Genomic DNA, 14,550 nt, shown 5'->3' on the forward strand with positions numbered 1-14,550 from the left:
GTACTTCTGAGTGTCTCTGATCCATGTTCCAGAGTTGTAAAAATAAACTTTAAACACTGCATTCTAATCATAGTATGCCTCACTGAAATCTCAAGGGTCCTTATTTCACCTATAATAAAATCCTCAGCTGTCTAGGTGCACCATCACAAAGCCTTTCTTTATTCTACCATATAACTCCTCACAAAGTTTTCTGTCTGGTCCCTCAAGTGGTCAAGGGGCATGTGCTGATAAAGTGGCTAAGATCACAGACATCTTGGCAACAGGAAAAAACTCAGGTGTGACTTTCAATCCGGTTTGTTGTCCTAATTGCGCCCTGTCACCCTGACAAGAACAGAGGTTAACATTCAGAGACAGACAATCAGAGGCCAGAGGCCGCCCAGGAAAGGGTGAGCAAGTGCCGAGTGAACCCAGAGCTCCTCTCCTTCTCTCTTGCTATAAGGTAATGTAGTTCCTTTATACATCAGGAAATCATACGAGAGAATCAAAAATTCTGAAAGACTGAATGCTGAGCTAAATCAGACTTGAATCTATATTATTTTTAATTGGAAGACGTGGAAACTGATAATGGAAGCCCCCTACTTCCACCTCCACACTCTTAAAACCTCAGATAAGAAGAGCATTTAAAATAAGGTTACAGGATAAACATAACAGAAAATATGGAGGTTAAATTTTGTCCACAGATTTGAGAATGGTAGAGTAATTTTTAATTCTGATTTTTTCCTGAAAATGGGCATTGATTCAGTTGGTAAGCAGAGAGAAAACATAGTTCTATGGCTGATACTTCCCCTTTCACATCTCCAAATGTTTTAGTCCTGGTCCCTTAAATTCTAACAAGCTTGGAAATACGGTCTGTGAGCAGGACCCTTACCAGGAGTAAGCAGAAATTCTGGATGGTGAGGTGGGCTGAGGCACCCTGGACCACCCTCTGCCTGCACAGGTGAACCCCACAGGCCTTGGTCTCTGAGAGGCAGCCTGCTATGCCCCACACAGCACCTTCAACCCATATACTAAAGCGTTCAGGTTCCTCTGATGAACTCCTAAGCAGACGCTCACCTTCAGTCCCAGGTTCTACTAATCTATACTGCACACCAGATCCAGAGAAAGCCTTCTAAATGTCAGTTTCATCATGCTCCTCTTTTATTCTAAATCCTGCATTTATCTGTGGTGCCTATAACATCAAGTACAGACTCCTTAACCCTGTCAATCAAGAGTTTTAAAACTAGTTAGGCACTCTGCCCGCCTTATTCCACTCTCCCTAGTAGTTGCACAGGTCTCACTTTATCCAAATGAGGTGTACACAAGACTTGCCGCTTCCAGTCTCGCTTGCGCTCTCACTCCCACCCACGATATATCTCCTTTATTCCTTCATTCCAATTAGGTTTGTTCCAAGGACCAGCTGAAATTCCACTTCTCCCATGATGACCTCAACGACTGCTACAATACTCACTAATCTTCGTAACTTCTCCGAAATACACAAAGGTTAAGCTTTATGGTACCTGCATTAGATCTTGATCACATACTGTTTTGTAGGCATTTTGTGTTATGACTAAGATTATGGATAACAAATTTTCCTCATAGCTAATTCAGTGAGAGTTTTGCTAATGCAGTTGGTAATTTGTTATCTTAAATAAATTAACTTCCATGATTAAACATGTGTAAGAGCAAATCAAATATCCATTTGGTAAAAAAAAAAATTCTTATTTGCTGTCTTTCAACAAGTATTTTTTGCCTACTATATGCCAGGGACTGTGTTTGGGAGTGGGAACGACTACACTAAAGATGCTACAGAGTCAGTCTGAGAGGGAAAAGATACCAGACTCCTCATCATCTAATTCCAGTTCTGAAAGTACCCTGATTACCCTGATTTATGGGACAGAGATGAGCAGAGAGCTGCCAGGAAGTCCTTGTAAAGTAGGACACAAAAGCTTTGTTTGCACTTTGGGAGGCCAAGGTGGGAGGATTGCTTGAGGCCAGGAGTTTAACTGAGATCAGCCTGGGCAGCATACTGAGACCCTGTCTCTAAAAAAAGCTTTTAAATTAGCCAGGTGAAGTAATATGCTCCTGTAGTCCTAGCTACCTGGGAGGCTGAGGCAGGAGGATCACTTGAGCCCAGGAGTTCAAAGCTGTGATCGTGCTACTGCCTGCACTCCAGCCTGGGTGACAGAGCAAGACCCAACCTCTTTACAAAATTAAAACATAAAAATAAAAAAAGGCCTTGCAGTATGACGGGACAGGAGATGCAAATGTGCCCAGCCAGGCAAAGCCTGTGTACTTGTCAGACCACTTATTAGCTCACTATTCAGCCTTCAGTTCAGAGCCAGGACCTCAACATTTTTTCTCATACTTCTAGTTTTGTTCACTGAGAAGCTGACCTTATGGCCTGCCCCTATACCCTCATTTCAAATTGGACCCTTTACAAATTAGAGGGGCTGAGGAAGAAAAACCTTTATTGTAACCTTTTAAAAATCACAGGTCTCTAGGCAATGGGAATGTCAAGGTTTCAAATGACAGTCCATTTATTTTCAAATTAACATAAAGGATAATATAAATCTGGTATAAAGAAAAAGAAACTACAATTTTTGACTATTAGCAATTAAAACATTTCTCAAGGCACATTAACTGTGTAATTCAGAAGGCACTTCTATCATACTGTTATATAACATTTTCAAGCTTTTCATATACTCCTAGAGATAGAAACAAAAATAAAAATTGTAGTTGCCAAAGTGTTATTTTTAAGCAAAATATTAGCAAAGCTGACTGAAACCTTAGTTATTGAATATTAGCTAAAAACGTGTTTCATTGAAAATATATAGCTATGATTCAAAGCTAAAATTCATTCTAAGCAAACATAACTGTGATTCACATGGTGTAAGAGGCTCATGAGTAACGCCAAGAGTCACAATACTCATTTCTTTAACTGAAAGAAAAGATCTGTGTAGTTTTAAATATCCTGCCAAAACTAGCGGGTAACGGGATTCGAACCCCAAGAATTCTGGGAGGGTAGTGCAGCAGTCAACATCTATCAGAACCACAGAAGGCCTAGGTTAAGAATGCCATTTCCTAAGCTCCAGGGCAGACCTACTGGAAGGGAACAACTGGAGATGAGAACCAGAAATCTCCTTGTGTAGCAAGGTCCCTAGGGGTTCTTATGTGCACTAGGGTCTGAGAAAGGTATCTACTGGCCCAACATGATGAGGTGATGGACCTGGGCCCCACTTCCACTATGCAGTTTTCTACTGTACCAATGCTTTCTCTCCCTACTGTGCGAATCAAGTTTTGACTATGCCTTTAAATTGTTTCCTTCTGAGCACCATCTGCTCAATCTCGAGGTATCACTCTAGCTACATTCTCAGAGTAGGAGATCATCCCCCAACTAATTGGGCCCAGTGAGCACACTGGCTTCATTCATGTAACAGCATTCCTCACCCACACAGAAGCAGAACTGAACAGGCACGTTATTCACAGGTGGGAAAGTCCTCCCACACGGTCCAGTCTGACAACTACTGACTCCATGTTTACAGAACGGAGAGAACAGCTCTCACATGACTAATTGGCCTACCTTTGCTGCAACAATGCTGAGGCCCATTCCATTTTGCTTTTTTAGGGTCACAGTGATTATTTCAGGTTCTTTCCTCAGAGGCTGAGCCTAAAGGATGAAAACAAATGGAAGTGCTTCTGTATGGTTAGATAACTCATGATCTAATCAATCATGTTCACTGGAGCAAATGGGGAAAGAAAAAGGGTGGGAAGATAAGCAGTAAAAAAAAAATTTCAATTAATATAGATATTCCTCAGGTATTAATCTGGTAAACTAAATATTCTTGACTCAAGTCTTAAAGATGAATCTAGTCATAAATGCTATTTAAATGGGAACTGAAAAACTTAGTTTATAAAACAAAATTAACCCCCCATTACTATCCTCCATTACTATCAGGTGGAAAGCCTGATCATAAGGACAAAATTCAATTTTTACCTTATTACCTTTCAAAATAAATTACCAGTCTTTTTGTATGTGTTTCCAAAGAAGAAATTTAAACTTATTTTACACTATCTATGGGGAGGACTGCAAAAATTGGTTATAACAAAGATGACCTAACATCTAGGTCTCTTGGGAGGCAGAGGAAGGCAAATCATTTGAGGTCAGGGGTTCAAGACCAGACTGATCAACGTGGTGAAACCCCGCCTCTACTAAAAATTCTAAAAAATTAGCCGGGCATGGTGGCGGGCACCTGTAATCCCAGCCACTGGGAGGCTGAGGCAGGAGAAATGCTTGAACCAAGGAGACAGAGGCTGCAGTGAGCCAAGATTGAGCCACTGCACGCCAGCCTGAGCAAATAAGCAAGACTCTGTCTTCAAAAACAAACAAACAAAACAGTATTAGGGGTAAGTTCACTTTGTCAGTAGTTCAGTGTGATCATCCATTTGGTATAAAAGATGATCATCAATTAATTCAATTTCTGGAGATGGCCATGATATAATGCTCAAAACCTAAAGTATGCTGGGAAGCCAAATTAATTACTTTGAATATACAAAAAAAAAAAAAAAAAATCCTGTTTGCGTTTAAAACTGTCTATATGAAGCAAAGCAGAATTCTCCTTAACATGTATGAAGCTGGGAAATTTTGGAATTTACCACTCTTTCACAAAAAGATACAAAATATTACTAAATAGCTTGATATATATTTAAGACAAGGCAGAACTGACTATAAAAGAATGAAATATTTTTGTCAAAGAATTTTTTTAAGAAAATATTTTAAGGTTATCATATTAATATATTTTAAAAATAGGTATTAACATTAAGACTGGCATAACCATGGGTATAAGTGTTCTTTATTTTAAAAAGCACTATTGCTCATAGACAAATCTGTAATAGACACGACCTGGGAGGAAAAAATATATATATAAAAATTATGGTTTTTAAAGTTTTGAATAATATTGGTATTTAATGGTGATTTTAAAACTCTGCTATCACATCAGTCTTCAGTATAAGAAAGAAACGAATCTGTATAGAATCTTCAAGTCCTAAGGATCCATTTCACTTCATGGTACCCTCAAAATTCTTACCAGCTCTGTGTTCTCACGCAGAAGGTGACTTTCATAATCTGCACCTTCAAAATATATTGTCCAAGTACCCGGTGAACGTGTGTGAGGAATTAACCTGCAAAATCCTAAGGAGGAAATGAGAAATCTTGTAAAAATAAGGGAAGCAAGATTAATTACCGATTGCTTAATATCCAACATACAGTATTGATTATTCTTACTCTACACCTTTATTCCCTCTGCAAACTGAATTACCAGACATTTAAAATTATCCATTTGTTTTGGTCCCAGAGTATTTCAGCATTAAGCAGTAAAGTAAAATTGGCCTCCCCTTCTTCTGTGTTCCAAAAGAACTTTTTTCTTACTTCTATAAGAAATTATCAAATCGCCTTGTCCTTACTTCCTTGGAGAACTGTTTACTCCACTTCACTAAGCGATCCTTAATAACATTCAGAATATCTACTTAGCAAAGGGAAAGAAAAGAGGAAAGGAGCCAGAAACAACACGAGCATGGGGTGTCTGCCAGCACATTAGACTCTGGGTTCAACTACTTACATTCAAGCTATCGGGTAACTTGTACAACAATTCTAGGACTCCTCATCATTACTGTTTGTCCAAATTTCCTTTTAAGTTCATACTAATTTAAATTTCTTACAAATACATTTCAGAATCATTTCATAATGTTTTTAAGAGTATCTCTGATATTTTCATCAGGGACAAATGACATGCTTTGTCAAAGTAAGCCTTTCATTCAAAGGATGTCATTCTTCATTTAGTCAAATCCTGTTTTGTTTCTCAGCAATGTTTTTGACTAAGTCCTATCACATAGGCCCTAAACAATCCTTAGTAAATTTTCTCTACTGCCATCTTCTTCCCACTATTAGCAGTTAATATCCATCAAGAATGTCCTGTGTGACAGACTGTGCAGCTTTTCACCACAGTCTCAAGTGGTCTAATAGCTTGGACTGGAGAGGAGTTTTCCCTGGCAGTAGCCGACAGTCTCATCCACTCCAGTGCTTCAACAAGGAGAAAATTCTGACTTATCTGTGGACAATTATGAGTTTATTTAAGGTAGGCAAAAAAAAGAGATGTCAAAAACATATTCCGTTAAAATAAGTATACAAAGTAATTTTACTTAAGTTTCACTTTCTCATTTTTTAAATCACTATTTCAATTCAGGTTCTTGAAAATATAACCTATAACTTGCTTCTCTTTCTCATGTTTGAGGGAATCACTAAGTTATCAGGATTTTGAAATCTGAACAACTATAAATTATTTTCTTATTTTTTTCAAGGGCCGCATTTCCATAACAAGCTCTGGACCATACAACAAACAGAGGTTTTGCTTTATTAGCTTAAGGAATGTACTTCACTCAGACCAGGCATACGTCCTGGCTGGTGGTACAGTCTTGTCTCACAGAACCGTATTGTATGAAGACAACAAAGGAATGTATACTGAGGGCACAAAGTAATTCTTTAATCAGCTTGTAAAGAATTGAGTGTGAAACATTAAAAACACTGATGTCACAAAAGAAAACACTCGATTCTTCGTAAGACTTCTAAAGGTATCTATGTACTAAGCTACATGTACAATCATCTAACACATATGAAATAATGTGGTAATGCCAAGATCATGGAAATATCACATATGTCCTAAAATTACCTGTTTAGGAATTACGAGGAAGTCACGAAGAATACTCTATCATTAAGTTAAGAGCTATTTCCAACTTGGCAAGGATCTGCCCTACGGCACGTGTGATAAAACTGGCATTTGCTTGTAAAACTACAAACTATACACATTTGCAAAATGCTAGTAGTCACCTTGAATGCTTACTTGCAAGGTATTAATTGTAAAAACAACTAGTTACTGAGCACTGAACACACAGCAGGCCCATGTAAGGTGCTGAGGATCACAGAAAGTGCACGCTCTCAGGGCCCACCCTCACTCCACGTGGAGGACAGATAGCAGCACACGTTTCAAACACAATGTGACCAGTGCAAAAATAGAAGCAAGTATCTAAGAATCAGTCCTGGGGGAGGCATGTTAGGTGTTAAGATGACACTGAGGTTTTCCAGATAAATGGACGCCTGATTAGAATTAAGAAAATAAATTAGTAAGTTCAACAGCAGGAGTACTGACAAAGGTAACAGTACAGATATAATACACAGTTCAATGTTAATAACATATATAGTGTGCATATTTCAAGGTAGAGAAGTAAGGCTGGAAGACGATGTCAAGCTCAACAGTTTAAATTAACCCCACATGTGATAGGGGAAGAGTTCCTGGCAGGAGACAGCCATCCACAAACCATGGTTTTAAGATACCACGGCAATATTTGAGAAGATCATCTGAGGACTAGGGCCTTAGGAACATGTGCCCGAGGGAAGCCTTTGGGAAGGAACGCTGGCTATGGTTTCTGATTCGCTGAGATGCAGCATACCTGGAAGGATACCTCAAAGCAGCCCTGTGGTGGTCGAGTGCTTGCTGCTTGGAAGCTGTGCTGCTGCCTCTGGGTCCACCGCTGTGCGGCATGAGGCTTTTCCCAGGGAGTGGCAGAGCACGAACTAATGCTCTGTGGCTAGTTCAGGTCCACTCCATTTCTCAGGGCACTGCCAACCTAGCCCTCCTCCTTCCTCAACCTCATCACAGGTGCATCTGTACCAAGACTGAAGGCTCTCCCTGCCTACTCCTGCTCCTACCCCTTTTCCTTCACACACACTTTGCTGAAAGACCTCACCCCAGCCTCATCTCACCTTGGCCTCTCTCTCTGCTTCTCTGAGGACGGCACTGGGCCTTGAGCACCTTTTGGAAACACACGTCATTAAAGAAGCAGCCTTTGTAAAATGATTTTTTTTTTAACTATCAGAAACTTTGAAGAGATCTTTAAAGGTATAAAAACGTATTTATTTTGGGGAGTGAAACATTCACTGAAGTTAAAAACCACACTCATCAGATTTACATACCTATGGGCATAAAACCTTTATTGTTACTACTTTTGTTTGTTTAAACAAACCCCTACACTTTGGGTCTAGCTTTCTACTCATCTGAGCTGTTTTCTACTTTATGAAAAAGTGGCAGAGTGAAACTAAAATTTGGTCTAATATAAAACCTCATACATCAGCAATAACTGTGGTGTTTTCAATCAGTATAGATCACAAGAAAATGTAGTAAAGGTGACATAATAAAATCCGGGAAATCAGTTGTACTCAAACCTTTCAGGGCCATAAGCCCTTCACATAGAAAGCACATGACATGCTGGAGTCTGGGTCCTGCCAGCACACAGGCACTGGTGGCCACAGCAGCAGCAACGGCAGCACTCATACCCAATGGCTCTGTGCTAGAGCTCTGCATGCTCACACGAACCCATTCAGTCCTCCCAACAATCTCTTAGCCAGTTACTATCAACATGCCCATTTCACAGAAAAAAAAACTGAGGCCAAGGTCGCCTGACAATGGCAGCACAGCCTACAGGTGACAGAGGTGGGTTTAGAATGCAGGCAGTCTGCTTCCAAAGCTTGTGTTGCTCAACTGCTATGCTGGTACCAACAAAGTTTAAAATTTAGTGCTAATGATTCCACTTACTATGCTCATAAAATACTAAGAAGGAAGAAACAATAAAAGGTCCCTTGTTATCAGCCCAGGCAGAAAATGTAACCATGACACCAAGTGGGCGGAGCAGATGCTCACCACAGGGTCACCCAACATCCCCAAGGGTTCTCTGTCTCAACACTTCTGATCTTCCATCACCAAGAAAATTTCTCCAGACAGCATGAGGGTGCACTCCCACACAAGAGGACTACTCTATGAGGTGGACAATGAAGAAAATGCTCGCTTTAAACTGGGGCGTAGCTCAGACTCAGGCATGCAGACTATATTTACCTCTCTGGCATAGGGGGTCTAAAAATTCTTGTAAACCATTTGGAATGTTTCTGACAACATCACAAGAATAACCATCTTCTGGCAAAAGAAAAGGCAGCTGCAGGTCAGGATCCTCCTCCAACTGCACCTCCCTTCCATCGCTGCGGGCCAGCTCATCAGCAGTGTTTTCAGCCACAGCCACTACATTTTCTATAAGATCCTGTTTGGAAAACAAACACTAAATTAAAAAGAGATGCTCGCTGCCTGGTGCATGTGACCAACAACCAGTCAAAGCCTGTGTGATTGGTGCAGCACGGCTTATCTCACACACACACATACACAGACAGATGCAGGGTTCCGGAGGGAGTGCAGACCCCACTGGTATACTCATCATCAACTTTCTCAAGCCAGCAAACTCACGGGCAGGGTGCACACATTTTACAAATGAACCGAGATTCTACTTATTAATTTTCAGTAACTTGTGGCTTTAAATAAAAAGAAACTGTTCAATCACAAGAAGTTAATTTTTCTAGTCATTTTTTTCCTTGTACAATTCTTTAATTTTCTGTTGTTAATAACTATATTTGTATAGAATGTTTAATGATATAGAGAAAAGCCCACACAGTGTTAAATATAAAAAACCAGGATAAAATATCTACATAGTATTTTTGCCAATTTGGAAATATATTAATATATAGAGGTTATTTCTGAACTACGAGTTCATGGGTGGTTTTTATTCAAAAACTTTTGATGTATTACCCACACAGAGGAAAGCTTGCAAATCCTAACTGTACAGATCAATAAAATGAACACACCAGCTCAACCACCACATTCACTTCCGTTCAAGAAAGAGAACGTCGTCACTTGAGTAGCCACCCCATTCCCTAGCATTGTCCCCTCCTTTTTCTTCAAAAAGAAGGAAATGGTTTTCGGGCTTCTATCACCAGAAAGTACTTTTGACTGTTCCTAAAGTGTACACAGATGGAAGCATCTTGTACATACTTTGCATGGGGCTGCTTTCTTTTCACATTATGTCATACTGTTCATCCCAGTTGTTTTAATTGGGATTCATTCTTTCTCACTACAATGTAGTATTTATGTGACTATGACATGATTTATGTATATCTTGTACTTCTGATATGGTGATTCCAGTTTTTGGCTGTTTTGTGCATGTCTTGTTGGCATAAACTCAATACTGGTCAACCCATCCATCCACTTACATAAATGACTCATATGTAAGTCTACAGCATTTCTTTTTACAAACAGCTAACAGTGGTAGACACTGCTTCTCACCCTCTGTTCCTCCTATTGAGATGCAGGCATGCCAAAACTCCATTCTGGATGAGATGGGAGATTTTGCCATGGCAAGCCTCTCTCAGCCAGGCTGTAAGGAGGTGGCCTGTGGCAGAGGCAGCCGCCCTCTAGCACTCAGTTGCTGCAAGACACGCTGGAGCGCGGCAGTCCTGGGCAGCCACCTCGCCTGCTCTCCAGTCCTCCTGGTGATTCCCCAAGAACCGGACTTCCTGAATAAAATCCCTTTCTGCTTAGGAGTGTAGTTTCTGTTTTTCACTGAACTCTTAACTCAGACATGAAAATGATCTTGTAAGATGAGAATAAATAAGTCAACTAATTAAATAAGATTTCCTTTTGTTTTTTTCATCCAAGTTGCCCTGTGCAGACACGTTTTTCACTGTGTGGCAATGTGTCACCATCCACTTACTGTTGGGATAAAAGGCTCATCAGGTGCACAGTGATAGTTCTGTAATAAGGCTTGAAGTTGTAGTGAATTTAACTTAAAGCAGGTGCTGTTTATATTTGGAATGTCATCAGGTGCATACTTATCCATGGTAAGCAAAGTCGTTGCCTACGTAAAAGAATAAAGGACAAAAATATCCCAATTTTAAAGTTATTTCATAAATACTATCCTCTATGTAATATTCACAAAACTATAACTTGCTAATTTAATTTTGAAATGCAGGATGATTTCAGGAAACAGACTTCCATTTACATAACTATATACATTAAATTTAACTAAAAGCATTATCTTGCAAAGGGCATCTTTTTAGATCCCTCTTAATTTTATTATGACATGTATGTATAATTAGATTATGTTCGTAAAGCATTTTAAAAACTGTCTTCAAAAGCTAAACATTTACATGATCATTGAGATGACCTATTACTGGTGTTTGAACAGTTTCATTGCCCTGACTTTTCAAAACCAGCTGACTAGCCTCTATACTAAAATCTCTCTTTAAAATAAGTTATCAAGAAAAAAAATTATATATAATACTGAAAAAAAAAGTCCTAGGTTTTTAAGCTGCAGATGACTCATTTCATTAATTACAAAACATCACCTCCTAGTTTTTCCTAAGAAATTTCCTCAGAGCTGGTTAAGCCACTGGGATATGATTTGCTTTGTATTCTTAAGGGTTAATTATCATCCATTTTAAAGCATTCTGAAATACATCTTACTGATCTCAACATAAAAAACCCTTTAAGGATATTTACAGTCAACTAGTTACCACTTATGAGTTGAACTGTGTTCCCCTAAAAATTATATTGCAGGGCTAACCCCCGATAACTCAGAATGTTATCTTTTTTGGCGCTAGTATCTTTACAGGGAATAATCAAGTTAAAACAAGATTAGTTGATCCAATGTCTGGTGTTCTTATAAAATGCAGTTTTTTGGACAAAGATAGGCAAACAAGGAAAATGCCATAGGACAAAGGCAGAGACTGGGATGATGCATCTACAGGCCAAAGAACGCCAATGGCGTGCAAACCACCAGACGCTGGGGTGGGGGAAGGCCTGGAACAGATCCTTTCCCCAGAGCCCCCAGAAGGAACCAACACAACTGACACCTTGATTTCAACTTCTGGCCTCCAGGGATATGGAGCAACTGTTAAGCTACTCAGTTTCTGACACAGGTTCAGTATCCCTTACCCAAAATGCTTGGGACCAGAAGTGTTTCAGATATGGGTGTTTTTCCAATTTTGGAATATTTACATATATGAGACATCTTAGGGAATGGGACCCAAGGCTAAATATAAAATTTGTTTCATATATACCTTAGACACACAGACTGAAGGTAATTTCACACAATATTTTAAATAACTTTGTGTATGAAACAAAGTTTGTGTACATTAAATTATCCAGAAAACAAATCATGTGAACAATCTGGTTGTTTGATATCATTTCTAACTCTCAATTTTTATGTACCTATAAGAAATCATTTTCTTCGATTTATTCAGGCAAAAGTACTTAAGAGTAAAAATTATGTCATTCAATTAATACAGGGAAGAAATAATCTATACTTTGTTATGGCTGCCCAGGTACTAACACAGCACTACTTCATTATCTGTACACATGAAACACCCCAAAAAGAGGGTACTGAAGTTTTGCTGCATCGAAGCTCTTGCCCATCATAGAGATCAGATACCTTTAGCATAAAGCACAGGAGCCAGGGAGTGGCAACCAGCACTCACCTGCACAATCCTGCTCAGATGACAGTCCGCAGCCAGCTCCAGCCCCTGCTTCTCAGCCCATGCTTCAATATGGCCCAGCTGCTGACGGATGATTGCGCCCCAGTAATGTGAGCACAGCCCTGAATCTGGGTCAGTCACCAATCTATTGAACAGCCACATATTGATAAAGTGGAAGAGCTGAGAGAAGAGCTGAATGGTCAGGGCTGCATTGACTCTGCAGCGTCGTAGCAAGGACATGGCTCCTGTGAGCGTGTGCAGCACGTCATCTGCCCAGACAGGATGAGAGGACAAGAGGACCAAAATGTCATCCAGGAAGAATGACAGTGTGCAATAAATTTAGATAACAGTACCTATGGTATTAAGTGCCGTTTAATCACTTTAAAAATACTAACTTCATTCCAGAAGAACAGTGGTATGATCTTAAACTACCTATAATTATTAACTAATTACACATAACATCATAACTACGCCTCAAGCAACTTTTAAAAGAGTATGGCCAGCATGACACACCAAAATGAGAACGATTTGTAAACAAAACAAATAGTTAAAATTTATTAAAGACTGCTAAACCCAAAAGGACATCCCATTTATTTTAAAAATACCTCCCTTTACCTATACTAAGCATTAAAATGATGTGAAATGTGAAGGAAGAGAGGGATAGAGGGAGAGCCAAAAAACATACTAACCTATTTTTGGTCTTTGCAGACTGTTCTCTTCAGGGTCATCTAGAAAGGCTGGCATGTAATTATTAAGTTCTGATTGAAGACAGTGAACCAAGTATCTGAAAATACATAAACAATTTAAGTAATCTAAGCATGACAGACAGCTATTGTCAGACATGTTATCATATGTGAAACAATCTGGGACTCTTAAAAAACATTTTACATTAAAAAAATATGAGTTTTACTCTTAGGAATCTTGAAACATAGCTCACTGAATTCAGTATAATAAATATATAACTAAATGTAGTTAATACATTTTGCAAAAAATGTATGCTTCTTGATATTCATCTTCAATCAAGGTAAATAGATCTTAAAATTAGTTTGGAAACCTGAGTAAGAAAACAATGACTTATTTATCTATAGAATAGTGCCATCTTCAAAAATGTGTTCCTTACTTAAATGCCATTTGAACCAAATGTGCTAAAACATCTTGGGCATCCAATGTGATTCGACTAAGGTCTCGGTCTTGCTTAATGAAATTGAGAAGTTCAGATGCATTTGCCATCCAGAAGGCAAGTGCCCCTGCAATATTCTTCTGTTTCTGTAGACAGAACACATTTCCATAAGCAACAGAGAATAAACAAAAATCATAAAAATATAAAGGAATGCTCTTGAAAAGCTGCTGAAGATAGACCAGTACCTTCCCATTTCACCAAGGTATTTACCACAGATACCAGATACTTGCAAAATAATTTGGGTGCATACATAGCAATGGGAAGTAAATAACCACTGCAACTACTTCTTAGGATTCATGTACATAGATATATGGATTCAGTTAGCTACAATTTATAGATGGAATCAGCGGAGAAATGGAGATATCAAATAATGTAACACCAAATTGTAGACCGTGCATTATCTGGTAATCTGTGCCGTACACATACATGTATCCATGGTTACCCACAGCCACCCTGATACTTGTAGTCACTGGCTTGGACACCATGCAACTCAGTATCAAGTACTGATCTATCACATCCTCTCCCGACCACATGTGCAGGCCAGGCAACCTCAGATGAGATCCAAAGAATAGGAACCAAGGATAAATAATAAAGAGAAGAAACAGAACTTTTGTCATTTCATATCCACACTGAAGTGCATTAAGCAGAAATTATGAAATGCCGATAAAGGTTGCACAGTCAAAAAGGGTTTTAGTACTGCATGTCTCAGTTGCTGAATGAGTGTTATGAGCTGTTCAGTCCAGCTGTTGTATTACTGTATTTGACATGGGAGCAGCATGAGAAACTTGGCTAAGCAACACAGCTAGGATCAGCTCCCAGCAGATGTCCTACCTGGTCAACCTGGTCTACTTCCTGGAGAAAAACAGACGAGGGGAAATCAAGCAGAACGAGAGAAAGAAACTTGTAAACAATCATGATAGTATAAAAAAATCAAAACACTAATATGAAGGTACGACATGAAGGTACGACATTTAGTTATGTTATTCTCAAA

General features: G+C 39.2%; 1 protein-coding gene across 13 annotated transcripts in view; it reads right to left on the reverse strand.

Annotated features, from left to right (window-relative positions):
* Window positions 1-14,550, reverse strand: part of AFDN (afadin, adherens junction formation factor) — a 143,523-nt gene that overhangs the window by 38,920 nt on the left and 90,053 nt on the right. For 10 of the 13 annotated variants that reach the window (XM_021670688.2, XM_064360460.1, XM_021670682.2 and 7 more), the window contains 7 exons: window positions 13,500-13,645; window positions 13,069-13,163; window positions 12,383-12,648; window positions 10,618-10,761; window positions 8,919-9,117; window positions 5,064-5,167; window positions 3,560-3,646 (listed from right to left, as the gene is read on the reverse strand). In XM_021670688.2, coding sequence (XP_021526363.1) covers window positions 3,560-3,646; window positions 5,064-5,167; window positions 8,919-9,117; window positions 10,618-10,761; window positions 12,383-12,648; window positions 13,069-13,163; window positions 13,500-13,645 — 1,041 coding nt within the window. Of the gene's footprint in view, window positions 1-3,559; window positions 3,647-5,063; window positions 5,168-8,918; window positions 9,118-10,617; window positions 10,762-12,382; window positions 12,649-13,068; window positions 13,164-13,499; window positions 13,646-14,390; window positions 14,412-14,550 lie in introns of all 13 variants that reach the window. The other 3 variants (XM_064360454.1, XM_064360452.1, XM_064360453.1) reach the window with 1 other exon arrangement.

This window comes from Aotus nancymaae, unplaced genomic scaffold (assembly GCF_030222135.1).
Source record: "Aotus nancymaae isolate 86718 unplaced genomic scaffold, 86718_ANA_hifiasm-v0.15.2.pri h1tg000040l, whole genome shotgun sequence".
Lineage (NCBI taxonomy): Eukaryota > Metazoa > Chordata > Mammalia > Primates > Aotidae > Aotus > Aotus nancymaae.